At 42.1% G+C, this 12963-nt stretch overlaps 6 protein-coding genes across 6 annotated transcripts; 2 read left to right on the forward strand and 4 right to left on the reverse strand.

The window, feature by feature from the left end:
• Positions 1 to 28: 28 nt before the first annotated feature.
• On the forward strand, positions 29 to 961 carry GET2 (GET complex subunit GET2; the record flags this gene model as incomplete). Its single annotated transcript, XM_003683189.1, has 1 exon — positions 29 to 961. One exon carries the CDS (start codon positions 29 to 31, stop codon positions 959 to 961), a length of 933 nt encoding a protein of 310 aa, XP_003683237.1.
• Positions 962 to 1014: 53 nt separating this feature from the next.
• TDEL0H01680 (dihydroorotate dehydrogenase 2) lies at positions 1015 to 2334 on the reverse strand (the record flags this gene model as incomplete). Its single annotated transcript, XM_003683190.1, has 1 exon — positions 1015 to 2334. One exon carries the CDS (start codon positions 2332 to 2334, stop codon positions 1015 to 1017), a length of 1320 nt encoding a protein of 439 aa, XP_003683238.1.
• Positions 2335 to 3122: 788 nt separating this feature from the next.
• Positions 3123 to 4757, forward strand: UTP7 (Utp7p; the record flags this gene model as incomplete). Its single annotated transcript, XM_003683191.1, has 1 exon — positions 3123 to 4757. One exon carries the CDS (start codon positions 3123 to 3125, stop codon positions 4755 to 4757), a length of 1635 nt encoding a protein of 544 aa, XP_003683239.1.
• A 106-nt stretch (positions 4758 to 4863) lies between these two features.
• On the reverse strand, positions 4864 to 7680 carry RPN2 (proteasome regulatory particle base subunit RPN2; the record flags this gene model as incomplete). Its single annotated transcript, XM_003683192.1, has 1 exon — positions 4864 to 7680. The coding sequence occupies one exon, from the start codon at positions 7678 to 7680 to the stop codon at positions 4864 to 4866; it is 2817 nt and encodes a 938-aa protein (XP_003683240.1).
• A 368-nt stretch (positions 7681 to 8048) lies between these two features.
• Positions 8049 to 9458, reverse strand: TDEL0H01710 (uncharacterized protein; the record flags this gene model as incomplete). Its single annotated transcript, XM_003683193.1, has 1 exon — positions 8049 to 9458. One exon carries the CDS (start codon positions 9456 to 9458, stop codon positions 8049 to 8051), a length of 1410 nt encoding a protein of 469 aa, XP_003683241.1.
• Positions 9459 to 9899: 441 nt separating this feature from the next.
• Positions 9900 to 12791, reverse strand: SPO22 (Spo22p; the record flags this gene model as incomplete). Its single annotated transcript, XM_003683194.1, has 1 exon — positions 9900 to 12791. One exon carries the CDS (start codon positions 12789 to 12791, stop codon positions 9900 to 9902), a length of 2892 nt encoding a protein of 963 aa, XP_003683242.1.
• Positions 12792 to 12963: the final 172 nt, after the last annotated feature.

A 12963-nucleotide genomic window follows, 5' to 3' on the forward strand; every position in this document is an offset into this window, starting at 1 on the left:
GTCTTCTCTAGGTTGGGAATTGCTGTAGATGAGTGAATTAAGTGATGCTGAAAAGCGTAGACTTTTGCGTGAAAGAAGGCAACAGAAGTTTAACAATGGTGGAGCTACTTCAAGGTTGAATAAAATTACAGGTCAAGTTCCCGATAGTCAATTAGACAATACATCACCTTTAGACTCCCGTCCAGCCCCTAGAGCTGCAGCTTCAGTCTCTGGGACCCCTACTCCACCGGTTTCGAAAGGATCGGCTGTCGGGAATGAAGCGAGTACACTTGAAATGGATGAGTTGATTGCCAGTATATCCAAACCTGCCTCTCCTGCAGTCCTTCCGAAGAAGACCAAGTCTCCAGCGGCCCCTGAGAAGTCATCAAGTGGAAGCGAAGCCAATGACCCACAATTTGATCTTTTCAAGAATTTAATGAATGCGCAACAACCACAGGATGGATCTACGCCAGATTTGTTATCCCTATTTGGCTCTATGAATGGTGAAGGTGCCAATGATCTTCCAAACCCGTTTGCGTCAGAACCTGTTGATCAAAAAATGTTAGATTACCACAACTATGCCGTTAACTTGCTCAAGTCATGGTCTATTCTGCTCAAGTGGCTTGTTCTTTTCCCCTACATCTATTTGATAACAAGATCTTCTGCAGAGATCAGCCTCCCACTGCCTCGCTGGATGATCGAGCCTTCAAATTTCTTCTCTGTCTTCATAGCTTTTGAAATCATCGCCACTTCTGTTTATTACCAGAGGCTACAATCTATCGAAAAGAACAACAAAGTCAATACTTTGCAAAACAGCAGCAAGATTGCTAGGCTTGTATCCTTCATCCCAGCGCAAGGATTGCCTATTCCGAATCTGAGAGGTAAAATTCTCATGGCATTACAATACTGGGATGTGTTGTCCATGCTAATCACTGACATTTGCTTTGTTTTAATCGCTATGGGCCTTTGTAGTTACCTATAGGTTTATGGAAATAGAATATAAACATGATGCTAAGCACTTCGATATTTTCACGGTCATTTGTTGTCCTGGCCAATTATTTCTGTCCATGTTTTGCCCTCTTTCTTCAACTCTTCAGCGACTTCATCTTTGATCTTAGCAACCAAACCAGGACCAGCGTACGCAAAAGCGGTATATAGTTGAACGAAGGTGGCACCTGCTTTGGCAAACTCAATGGCATCTTTACCATTTGAGATACCACCACATCCGATTAAAACTAAATCAGAATCTTTAGAATATTTGGCAACTGTCCTCAAAGCATCAAGAGCGATGGGTTTCAAAGGTTTACCCGATAGACCGCCAACTTGATCTTTAGTACTTTTCTCTTGAGTAATTAAACATTTTGGTCTTTGAATGGTCGTGTTGCAGACAATTATACCGTCAACCTTGGATTTCTTGGCAGAATCAACGATGGATTGAAGCTCCGTCTTCGTCAAATCAGGTGCCACTTTTACTAAGATAGGCGGTTTATGAGCTGATTGGCCCAAGGCATTACCATTATTCACTAATGAATCTCTCTTGGCTACCACTTGAGTTAAAAGATTAGTCAAAGTAGATGAATCCTGCAGCTTTCTCAAACCAGGTGTGTTAGGAGATGAGACGTTGATTACCAGCACATCGGCTAAAGATTGAAATCTTTCCACACCTTTCAAATAATCCTTCACGGTGTCACCGTTCTTGTTTTTACCCAGATTTATAGCTAGTAATTTGCCCTTGTTCAAAGAAAGGTTCTGAATAGTTTCCTTGTCACTAGCATAGGATCTCACAAATTTAAGCACACGTTCAGCCAGATTCTCATACACAGCGTTGTGCCCACTCGAATTGAATCCATATCTGTTAATTACAGCATCATCCTGTGGCAGCCTAAAGAACCTTGGCTTAGGATTACCTGGTTGTGCTTCTGGTGTAACACTACCGACCTCAGCGTATCCGAATCCAGTAGCCAAAATAGCATCAACGGCCACGCCATCTTTATCCAAGCCAGCAGCACAAGCGATTGGGTTGGTTAGCGTCTTTCCAAAGACGTTCACATGTAAAGACTCGGGGTCTTTGTCAAAGAATAGTCTGGGGGCCAATCCCCATTTCATCAGCCAGATACCCACCTTGTGGCCGTCTTCTGCATCGGGAGTCAACAACCTGATCAATGGACAGAACATATATTGATGGACAGCAGATCTTGAGTCCATTAGAAAGAAACAGGCCGCACTGGCGCCCAGTAAACCGGTAGCATATAGTAAAGCTCTTGGTGCAGCATTCGACTTCAAAGTTTGGCGACGAGGGCTACCCTTGAAGATAAACCTTTTAGTGGCCAGTTGAAACCCGTTTCTAGCAAACATTAGGAGTCACTGACTTTCGGTTAACGGACTCTGCCAGATTTTATAGTCTTCAAAGTCGATATTTTGAGTGAAATTTTACGGCTCAAGTATTACAAAATAAATGATCAAGATCAGCCAATAGAGCTATAGGATGTAACATACAGAAGGTTTCGATCGCTGATTTGCTAGTAAGTCTGGTACAAGAAATTGTCGAGAAAGCTGTTTTTAGGAGTTCAACGTTTTGTGATTCAATTGATCCAAAACCGTCTCACGTCTACCTGCTTTCATTGAAACGAGACTCAAGCTGATTCATATGAGAAGAGCGCCACACAATTCATACAGTTCTGTCTCGTATCATCACAAGATTTAAGTTTTACCTGCTGAGCCTCAGTCTCCTCCGATCAGATATCGTAGTCGGCTAAATCAATTAAACCACGAAATTATTAGCTAGCGCCGGGGTAGTAATGGCATGCATTGAATTTCTTGCTGGTCCTTCCTTCGAGTGTTGATTTGCTTGTTTTTGGAGAAAAAGGACCTAACATCGCCGGAGAGTCTTGAGCCAATTATTCTCCCCACGAGTATCTAAAGTACCACACTAATGACCTCTGAGACTCTAAAATGATGTCAATGGGAGCCATTGGCCGTCATTTTGTGATTATTTTTGATGGCTTTTGTTGCTTAACTCTACAATTATTTCTTCAAAATGAAAAATTTTAGCTCATCGCTAAACTCTTCGAAAATTGATGAGTTAATTAAGAATAAGACTTCTTTGATTTGGAACAGCTAGCATCCTAATACCCGATCCCAAGATGCCACCGAATCGCAAAGTGAAGGACAATCAAGGGAAATATGAAAGATCTACGGGCGGCAATGTCAATAAGCCTAAGAAGCAGACTAGAGATAAGAAATTGAGAGCAGGCATGAAAAAGATTGACGATCAGTATAAGGAAGCAGTATCTGCTGCTGCTGCCACACAGTACTTGCTGCCTGAATCAGCAGGTTATTTGGAAGCAGAAGATGAGATGGAAAAGACTTTTAAGGTGAAACAGGATGAGATAAAAGAAGGTGTGGATGTTGGGACAGCAAATAAAGCACTAGACCTTTCGCTCAAAGAATTCGGTCCTTACCATATCAATTACTCCAGAAATGGTACTAGTTTACTAATTGCCGGACGTAAAGGTCATATAGCGTCTATGGATTGGAGGAAAGGTGATCTTCGCGCTGAGTTGAATGTCAATGAAACCTGTCATGGAGCTACGTACTTGCAAAATGACCAGTTCTTCGCGGTGGCTCAAAAAAAATACACATTTATCTATGATCATGAAGGTGTGGAATTACATCGTTTGAAGCAGCACATAGAGGCCAGGCATCTGCAGTTTCTGCCTTACCACTACCTATTGGCCACAGCGGGAGAGACAGGGTGGCTCAAATATCAGGATGTATCAACTGGGCAGTTGGTTTCGGAACTTAGAACTAAATTAGGCCCAACAACTGCCATGACTCAAAATCCTTGGAATGCTATCATGCATTTAGGCCACAGTAACGGTACTGTCACTCTTTGGTCGCCATCAATGCCACAACCACTTGTTAAACTGCTCTCTGCGAGAGGCCCCATAACCAGTGTAGCCATCGATAGAGCGGGATACAACATGGTTACCACTGGGGCAGACAAATCAATGAAGATTTGGGACATAAGGAACTTCAAAGAGCTTCATGTCGCGAACCTCCCAACACCAGCATCGAATATCAGTATTTCAGATACCGGCCTCGTTGCAGTGTCGCGTGGCCCTCATGTAACCATTTGGAATAATGCTCTGAAGGCTGGATTTGAGAATAGACCATTCTTTGGATCAATGGGTCAGAATAATAGAAACACACCTTACATGTCTCATTTAATCCCTGGTAATAAGATAAACAACATGCAATTCGTACCATTCGAAGATCTTCTTGGAACGGGCCATAATGACGGTGTGACGAATTTGATCATACCAGGTGCTGGTGAAGCTAACTACGATGCATTGGAGATTAATCCATTCGAAACAACGAAGCAAAGACAGGAGCAAGAAGTGAGAACATTATTGAACAAATTACCAGCAGACACTATCACCTTGGATCCAAATGTAATAGGTACGATTGAGAAGAACGCTAGTAGCCGAAGACTAACCGCCAAGGATTTGGCAGAAATTTCCAATGCCTCCCTCGACAAGGCTAAGTTCAACAAAGATATACCCAAGATTCAACCAGATGTTAAAGGTAAAAACTCAGGGCTACGTTCATTCCTGCGTAAGAAGACACGTAATGTCATAGACGAGAGGAAGGTTAGAGTGCAGCGACAGATGGAGAAGGAGAAAAATACTCGTAAAAGAAATCATCAGATTAAAGAAGGTCACATTACAGAAGACCATAAGGATCTGGTCGATGAAGCCCTTGAACGTTTTTCCTAATCTTTTGGCGCTCCAGTAATATTTGCATCGACTAATAGCGCTATCTCATCATTAACTCTCCTTTAGTAGTGCATTGTATAACATTATATGACTTTTAACAGTTCGGTTATATATCGGGGTAATCCAAATTGTCCTCCACTTTGAACGGTGTTGGCAAAGGAGCATTCACATCTTTGCTTTGCCTCACCGTTTCTATTAGTGAAACGGGTTCTTCCGGCTTTTTATCTGTTAAGATAATAACGTCGTTACCTCCCTTGTATTTACGAATAGGAACAAAACGATCATCCTTATTGAAAGAGATATATCTTGCTTGTTGAGGCAAAACACGCGACATATTCTCGATTTTGTAAGGTTTGGAAGAGTATTTGACTTTGCTGACTTCTTCATCCTTTTCCTTGGTGCCTTCTTGTTCCTTGGTTGATGTGGCTTTCCCTTCGGCGATTTTGACCTTCTCGCCTTCGCCAGCATCCTTTTCCTTCTTCGTCTTCTTAGCTCTGGCTTTGGCCCTTGCGGTAGTCGATAGCACAGCAGTTGCTACTTTCTCAACCTCCTTATCGGCTGCCTCTTCGTACATCTTTGGATAACCAAAAATGTCTTGTTTGGCGTGACAGTTCAGCTCAAATTTTGGGATGTTCAAATCAGACCCACGTACACCGATAACTGTAGTTGGTGTGAAGGACAGAGATAGGAAATGTGCAAGAGGGAACCAGTACCAAAATTGTGAGAACATAGCCAAACCGACGACAGCTCTAGCATCTAGAGTTCCCATTTCAGCGTTTTCTAAGTGAATGGTGACGTTACGACCACCAGCGTTCATTATACCTTGGGCAATGCATGCACCGAACTTAGCCAGACCTTCTTGGTGTTTATTGGTGATGACGTTCAGGAAATTTTGATTAACTTCTGCTACTTTTGAGTTCAGCTTGTCAGTCTGTTGAATCAAGATCATCGATAATGCAATCATAGCCGCTTGACGGACGAAATCAACAGGATCCTTAGTTAGAGGCTCCAAGACATCAATCGCGGACGGCAACACTCTGCCAGCACACGCAATACCAAGAGCAAATGCTGTACCGCATCTAACATGAGCGTTATGGGATTTGGACAAAAGCTCAACAATTCTCGGAACAGTAGTGTAGTCACGAAGGAGGACGAAACCTAATGCAATGACAGCTGCACGTCTAACATCATCATTAGAGTCGGAGACCGCGATGTGAAGAAGCTTCTTAACAGCTTTGTTGTTTCCGGTACCTGCGTATGCGAGAGCAATGGTAAAGGCACCACCATAACGTAGCAATGCTTCTTCGCTATCCAACATGCTTGAGATCAACCCATCAGCTGTTTCTTGGCGACCGTAACTTACCAATGACAAACCCACCGCTAGACCACGAGTGATGTTACCATGTTGTGTCTCTTGCGCGTAAGTCAACATATCACGTATAGCAGATTCGTTACCAGTTCCCAACATGGTCAGACCCATACCCATTGCAGCAGCCTCTCCAGAAACCGCCGAATCGTTGTACAAAACTTCCTTCAAAGATTCATAAACGTCTGTACTAGCCGAACCCATAGCGGCCAGACCAATACCCAGCGAAGCACCATGCAATAGAACATCAATATCTTCATCACCAGTTGCAGCGCTGTTTTCCACAATATGTACTTTCAGGTAATCGATAATATCTCTTCCAAATCCCGCGTAAATCAGACCAAGGGCATACAGTGAACCCCCTCTAATGTAGCGAGAAGTGGAACGACTGCCAGGGAGGTAAGGAGCCATGACTTTTTTACCATCAGCAAGGTTGCCTCTGTGAATTACACCCAATGAGGCAGTTGCTGTGAACTTGGCCCAGTTTTGAGCCTTTCCAAGCCATGTCAAATTTGTTCTAATGAATGTATTATCAGTTGTACCGGCATGCATGAACCCATTAGCCACACTGACTGCAGTATGGAATAAAGAAAACTTACCATCGAGAGATGATTTGGATTTATTCAATAGACCGATATCAATGTTTTTGTTGTTGAACAGAAAAGTGTTGTAATAGTCGCATGTCGGTAGTCCAGAGAGGATATCAAGTAACCTTGAATCATAACCTTTTTCTGTCAAATCGCGTAAAAGAGTGTCTAGCAGTTCTTGAGAACCAGACGAGACCATATCCAGAGCGATTTGATAAGAAACTTCAATGTCTTCGGTACTATGCAATTTCTCAAACAGTTTAATGGCCAAAGCCGCTTCATTTAGGTTCACTACCACTTTAGAAACAGTGAAATAGTCTGCTGATTTCATAGAGTTCAGGATTTCAAATAACGATCTCAACATGCTCTCCTTAAATTTTCTGTTTGCGACAATCGTAGTAGTTGCTGTCAGAACGTAATTTATCAATTTGAGACCATTGGCCTCTGTGTCTTCCTTCAACCTGGATTTCAATATATCATTCACCAAATCCAGTCTAAAGGCTTCCAATGCAATCCCAAGCGCTAATTTGTACTCACCAGCTGCTACACATTTCGATATCATCCTTTCGAAGATAGCCTTGAGTTTCTCATCGCCTTCAAACTTACTGTCCTTTGATTCAAATTCTTCTTTGGAGCTTTTAATATACATCTCGATACTCTGAGAGACGATAGTTTCCACATACTGTGATTTTTCGTCAATATCAAAACAATCACCAGCTGCCAAGGCAAATTTCACAGCAGATTCGTACTCTCCCAAATTATAGTACACTTTAGATGCAATCAATGCCGCCATCTGTCTGTCTGAAAAATTCCCATCATCGTACAGAGCCTCAATCTCGGTAATACCATTCGAAATCTCCGACCACAGTTCATCCACAACATCATTGATAGACTTCAATGCATAACTTTTGACCGAATCATCCTTTTCCTTTAGCAGCGCCAGTAGGGGAGCTGCAGTCGTTGAAGACATTATTTCACAGATTTCAACTAGATTAAACTCTGGACTCTCTTCAACCGGTCAAACGTTAAATCCACAGGTCACTAGAGATCCAATTATGGTCAATACCAACCAGCAACAAGTAGTAAGTCATCATGATTAGACGCTGTTCCTTTACATTTGCCACCGAGATTCAAACCCTCCAAGAGATATGTTGTTACCCAGCCATAGGTCATCCGCTCGTCACGTGACTTTTGACTATCATAAAGATAGTATCAATAGAATAGTTAATATAATGGCTATGACCCTTTGATAGTAGGTCTGTAGTTCTATAGAATCGTTTAATGTATTTATCTTAATTTACACGTACGTTGTTTAACCTGTAAAAGTTCCGATGACACTTAATACAGCAACCTGATGGAAATCTTTGGGTCGGTTTCGTTCAATTGGGTGTAAATGTCCTTGATATCGCTTTGATCTACGCTAGAGATGTCGGCCATCAAGTAGGCAATATCACCATTGGAGTCGGAAAATTGCTTTTCAATGTTGTGGTTGGATAAAATATTGTTGACAGTCTTCAATACACCGGGAACGTTGTGGTGAATGTACAAGACACGCACAGTGTTCTCTTGGTCGTAGTCCAAAGATCTTAGAGAGACTTCTGGGAAGTTCACAGAACCGACAGAGTTACCCTCGTTGATGTATTTGGTCAAGGAAGTAGCCACTTCAACACCAATGGCACTTTGAGCTTCTTCGGTAGAGCCACCGATGTGAGGAGTTAGGATGATGTTTGGCAACGAGACGAGTTCAGAGGTCCAGCTGTTCAAGTCGTCGTTGAAAGCACCAGCACCGTTCTTACCTGGTTCATTTGGGTAGACGTCTAAAGCTGCACCAGCGATTTTGTTGGCCTTGCAAGCTTGAACGAGAGCAGGAATATCGATAACGGTTCCTCTAGAAGCATTGATGACATAAGCGCCATCCTTCATGGCGGCGAATTGTGGAGCTGATAACATGTTCTTAGTCTCTGCAGTGGCAGGAACATGGCATGTGACAAAATCAGACTTCTTTAGCAATTCGTCTAGTGTTGGGACTTGCTTGGCAGTACCTAAAGCCATGATAGTCACGGTGTCGTAGTAGAAAACGTGCATACCCATGGCTTCCGCAAGAACGGATAATTGAGAACCAATGTGACCGTAACCGATAATCCCCAGGGTCTTACCTCTTACTTCCCAACACTTGTTGGAAACCTTGTTCCATGTACCAGTATGCAATTCGATGGATCTGTCACCCAATTGCCTGGCCAAACTGATGATCTCAGCTATCACCAATTCGGCGACAGATCTAGAGTTAGAGAATGGAGAGTTGAAAACAGCAATACCGTGGGTGGTAGCGTATTCCAAGTCAACTTGGTTAGTACCAATACAGAAACAACCTATCACAACCAAATTTTTGGCATGCTTCAAAACATTGGAAGTAAGTTTAGTCTTTGATCTGATACCAATGGCATGTACATCTTCGATCTTCTTGATCAATTCATCTTCAGGTAGTGAGGATTTGTTAAATTCAACTTGGTAACCTTGCTCTTTGAAGATGGAAACAGCCGTTTCGTTAACGTTCTCAAGCAACAAAATCTTCATATCCCCAGTTGAAAATGGCTTCAAAACCTTAGCGTGCTTCGAAGTACTCATACGACGTGGGAGCGTGTCCATGAACGATTGAGTTGGAGAAGTGGAAACAGCACCAGCTGAACCAGACAAATTGATAGCATTTTGAAAGGTATTCTGCAAATTGTTGATATCTAGAGCAGACATAGTGTCTTGGTTCTGTTATCGATAGTAGTTACTAATAGCTAAGTCAATTACACGAACTACTGCAACTGATGTGACTATAGGCTTTAAAATTGATCACCTTTATATAAGAGGCGTCTAATTTTTCATCTGAGTCATTGAAAAATACGAAGTTATTAGACTTGATATTAGCAGAGGGCTGTAAAAAACAGAAAATTGTGGCAACTTACGAAAAGTAATGGAAGAGTAAAATTTTTCACGTGTTATTGACGGCCAGCTGCTGATGGTTTTGTAGTGCGGTGGATTACTGAATACGTTGCCCCCAGATGGTACTTGATGCTGGTGCAGATTACTCTTTTTCCTGAATTGCTCCACCCATGCCCTGTTCTTGATGTTATGACTTCTGTAGACAAGGGTACTTGGAGCTGCAGAAGTCGAACGTACAATTAGTCGATCTGCTCTTCGTCATGCGTCCTGACTGTAGTCATGGATGCGATCCTCTCGATCCTCCATATCAGCTGAAGAGGCGAGAGACTTCCATAGAGATTTCAAGTGGCTTTCTAATGCTTCATTCACAAATCTTGCAAAATCAATGGAGATCTGACACCAGTCTGCTCCCACATTTTTAGAGCCCTTGATGATAGATCTTACTCCTTCATTCCATGTAAGTGTCGCTAACATTTCCGCCTCTTGCTTGAACACCGCAACATTTGCCTCGTTTTCATTGAACGTGGTTCTGAGTCTCGCCAATAAACGTTCGGCAAGATTCTTTAAGCAGTTTTTTTCTGTATTAAATGAAGCATCGATCAGTTTCCTTAGCCAGGAACATAGCAAATAATCCTCGAGGTTGGTGTTACCGATGTTTCTTTCGATTATGGCTTCCATAATTTCAGCCAGCATGCCACTGGGTAATTCGGCACTAGAAGTTGCTGTATCTATTAGCAGGATTTCAATTTGTGCAGTTAGGGAATTGGCGGTTAATCTTAGAACTTCTGTAATTTTTGTTTGGTCTCTCGTATGCAAAGCAACTTCATACGCCGACATCAATGCATCCAAGTAGCATTCGTTAAACAATTCTACCTGCTCTTGTGTGCACCCATTCAAAAGAGCTTGGTCTTTCGTAGTACGTGCAATCTCATCCACTAGACAAAAGCTATGTTTCTGTAAGTCACGCAAAGCAACATCATTTCCTGATGCAAAAGTAATTTTCTTTGATATGATGCACAGAATAGATGCTCTATATTTCCAGAACATATAGTGAGCTGCCTTTGACGCGGTGAATTGTTGAAATGGTATCATTTCGATATACCGAAGGGAAAGGGAGGCAAAATCTGATTGGTGTGGTTCCATATTGTACTTTTGACATTGAAGAGCTATGTTGTACGAGGTGGCTGCGAACCATTCAATTTCATGCACTGAAATTGAGCCCTGAGACATAGGGCTTTTCTCCGATCTACAAGTGAGGGATCCTAGTACTTTACTTCTGGTCAAAAATTCAACACCATTATTCAAAAGACTTTTGACAGTAGTGGAGTAATGGGTAAAAATCTGTTGCCGATCATCCTCGGCCATTTTCATAATCATTTGTAAAGTATATCTGAGGAGAGACATAGTTGGAAAGCACCAATTCGATGAAATCTCTCGGGTCGCCTGTCTACTCTCCATAGCCTCGAAAAGCAATGACATAGCCCTGACAGCCAATTGTGTAGATCTTTTGCACTCTGTAGCTGCCAAGATGAGAACATCCACAGCATTCTCTTGTTCGGAGTTCCTGATGTTGTTTAAACATTCTAAAGCAGCATGCTCACCTCGACGATGAATACAGATCCTTAGCAACATCAACTGGGTTAAAGGTGAGGTCTTATCACGGGAATCCATCGATTCATAAACCTTTTCTGCTTCAATGTAATCCTCGGTCATAAGGTAAGCATTTTGTAATGCTCTCTGGAGTTTAGCCTTATCCTCATAGTTTTGACTCAGAACATCTTTTAATGCAAGCTTGAAGAATCTTATGCTTTCGTGGTAATTGCCATTCTTTTCAAGCTTCTTACCAGAATTCCAGAGTAAAGTGATGATGCTACTCATTGTGGTCTTTGAGATTTGGCACTTAAAGCGTCGCTCGAAAGAACCTGAGAAATCTTCAAGGCTCTCAATAATCTCAAGGATCGTCATTTTTTTGGCCTGGGTTGTTAAAAAGAATCTCGAAACTGCTATCTTTTCTAGGCATTGTTGGTTATTCTGCGGATTCAACTTATTCAAAAAGATGTAGTCCAGGGCATTGGCGGCTTTCTTTGGGCTTGTCGCGGCAAAATCATTGATCGTGCTTACGATGGCATCAAAAGAGGAAGCAATATCCACAGACATTATCATTTTCATCAAGACATCCTCAATTGCACTATCACAATTGTCCCCAACATTTTTCCTGCAATATCGGATACCCAGAACGAAAGGGTCGACTTTTCTTGGATACAAGTTCTGCACTAATTCCAAGTACTTTCTGCACTCTTGAGGGTCTGATTCAATTAAGCAACTCGTGAGAAGTAATAAAGAGCTGTACCTGAGACTACTAAACTCGCTGCGTGAGTTAAGGCCAGTAACAGGAAGATCCATGTAATCTTGAACATCCCGTAAAAGTGAAATGGCATTGATCCTGCAAATACCATCCGCTGAGTCCTTCAGCAAGGTTGCAGCATTGTATATTATGCGGCAAAGCTCTAGGATAGTACTGGCATCAAGTGATTCATAAGAGTTCTTAATATCTGCCTTCGAGCTGAATATTCGAGCGGTTTCTAGATCACCCTCCTTCGCAGAGCTCTGGAAATTTGTGAGAAAGTACTCGAATTGGAGCCTTTTGACAATAGCGGTATTTGCATTACTTGTTGGGTCAACGGCAGCAACTAAACTTTTCAATGCATCGTCCATATGTTCTTGCACATTTTTCTTCAACTGGATCCAATTTCGATCTATGATTAGCTTAAAGATTACCAGGTAGCATTTTAACGTCATGGTTTTCCTTTCATTAGATGGACGCAAGGCTTCATACATCGATAGTAAAATAGATGCAAACATCTTGCAACGACAAAGCAAGTATCCGCTCTCATTATCGCTTTCTACTTTAATAGCTATTTCCGTTGAGTTCCATAGATCTGTTGCAGCATGCTCTAAACTGCCATTTAGCACATCATCAGTGACAGGCCTATTGGTTCGGAGGGATCGATCATACTTCTCAGCAATGGGGTACAATGTATCTATCCGGTTTTCAATTTCCTGAGTGCAATTTGACTTCGCTGATCTGAGGGCATCTGATTTCGAAAGTCTGTCTGAGATCCAATTCGCAGCTTCTGTTATTACAGCCATAGTGTTTCATTGTTAGTTGATTGCTTCTTACGCCTTGATTTGGGCTCTGGCTAAAGGGTGTTTAATGACTAAGTACCATAAAACTCTTTAATTGTTGTCATGAGAGTTGAGTTACTCTCTAGCATAGTGGAGCTCTTTGATAAGTTCAAGTGTTTATCTGTGTTTAGTGTTT

The sequence above is a fragment of the Torulaspora delbrueckii genome, chromosome 8 (genome assembly GCF_000243375.1).
Source record: "Torulaspora delbrueckii CBS 1146 chromosome 8, complete genome".
NCBI lineage: Eukaryota > Fungi > Ascomycota > Saccharomycetes > Saccharomycetales > Saccharomycetaceae > Torulaspora > Torulaspora delbrueckii.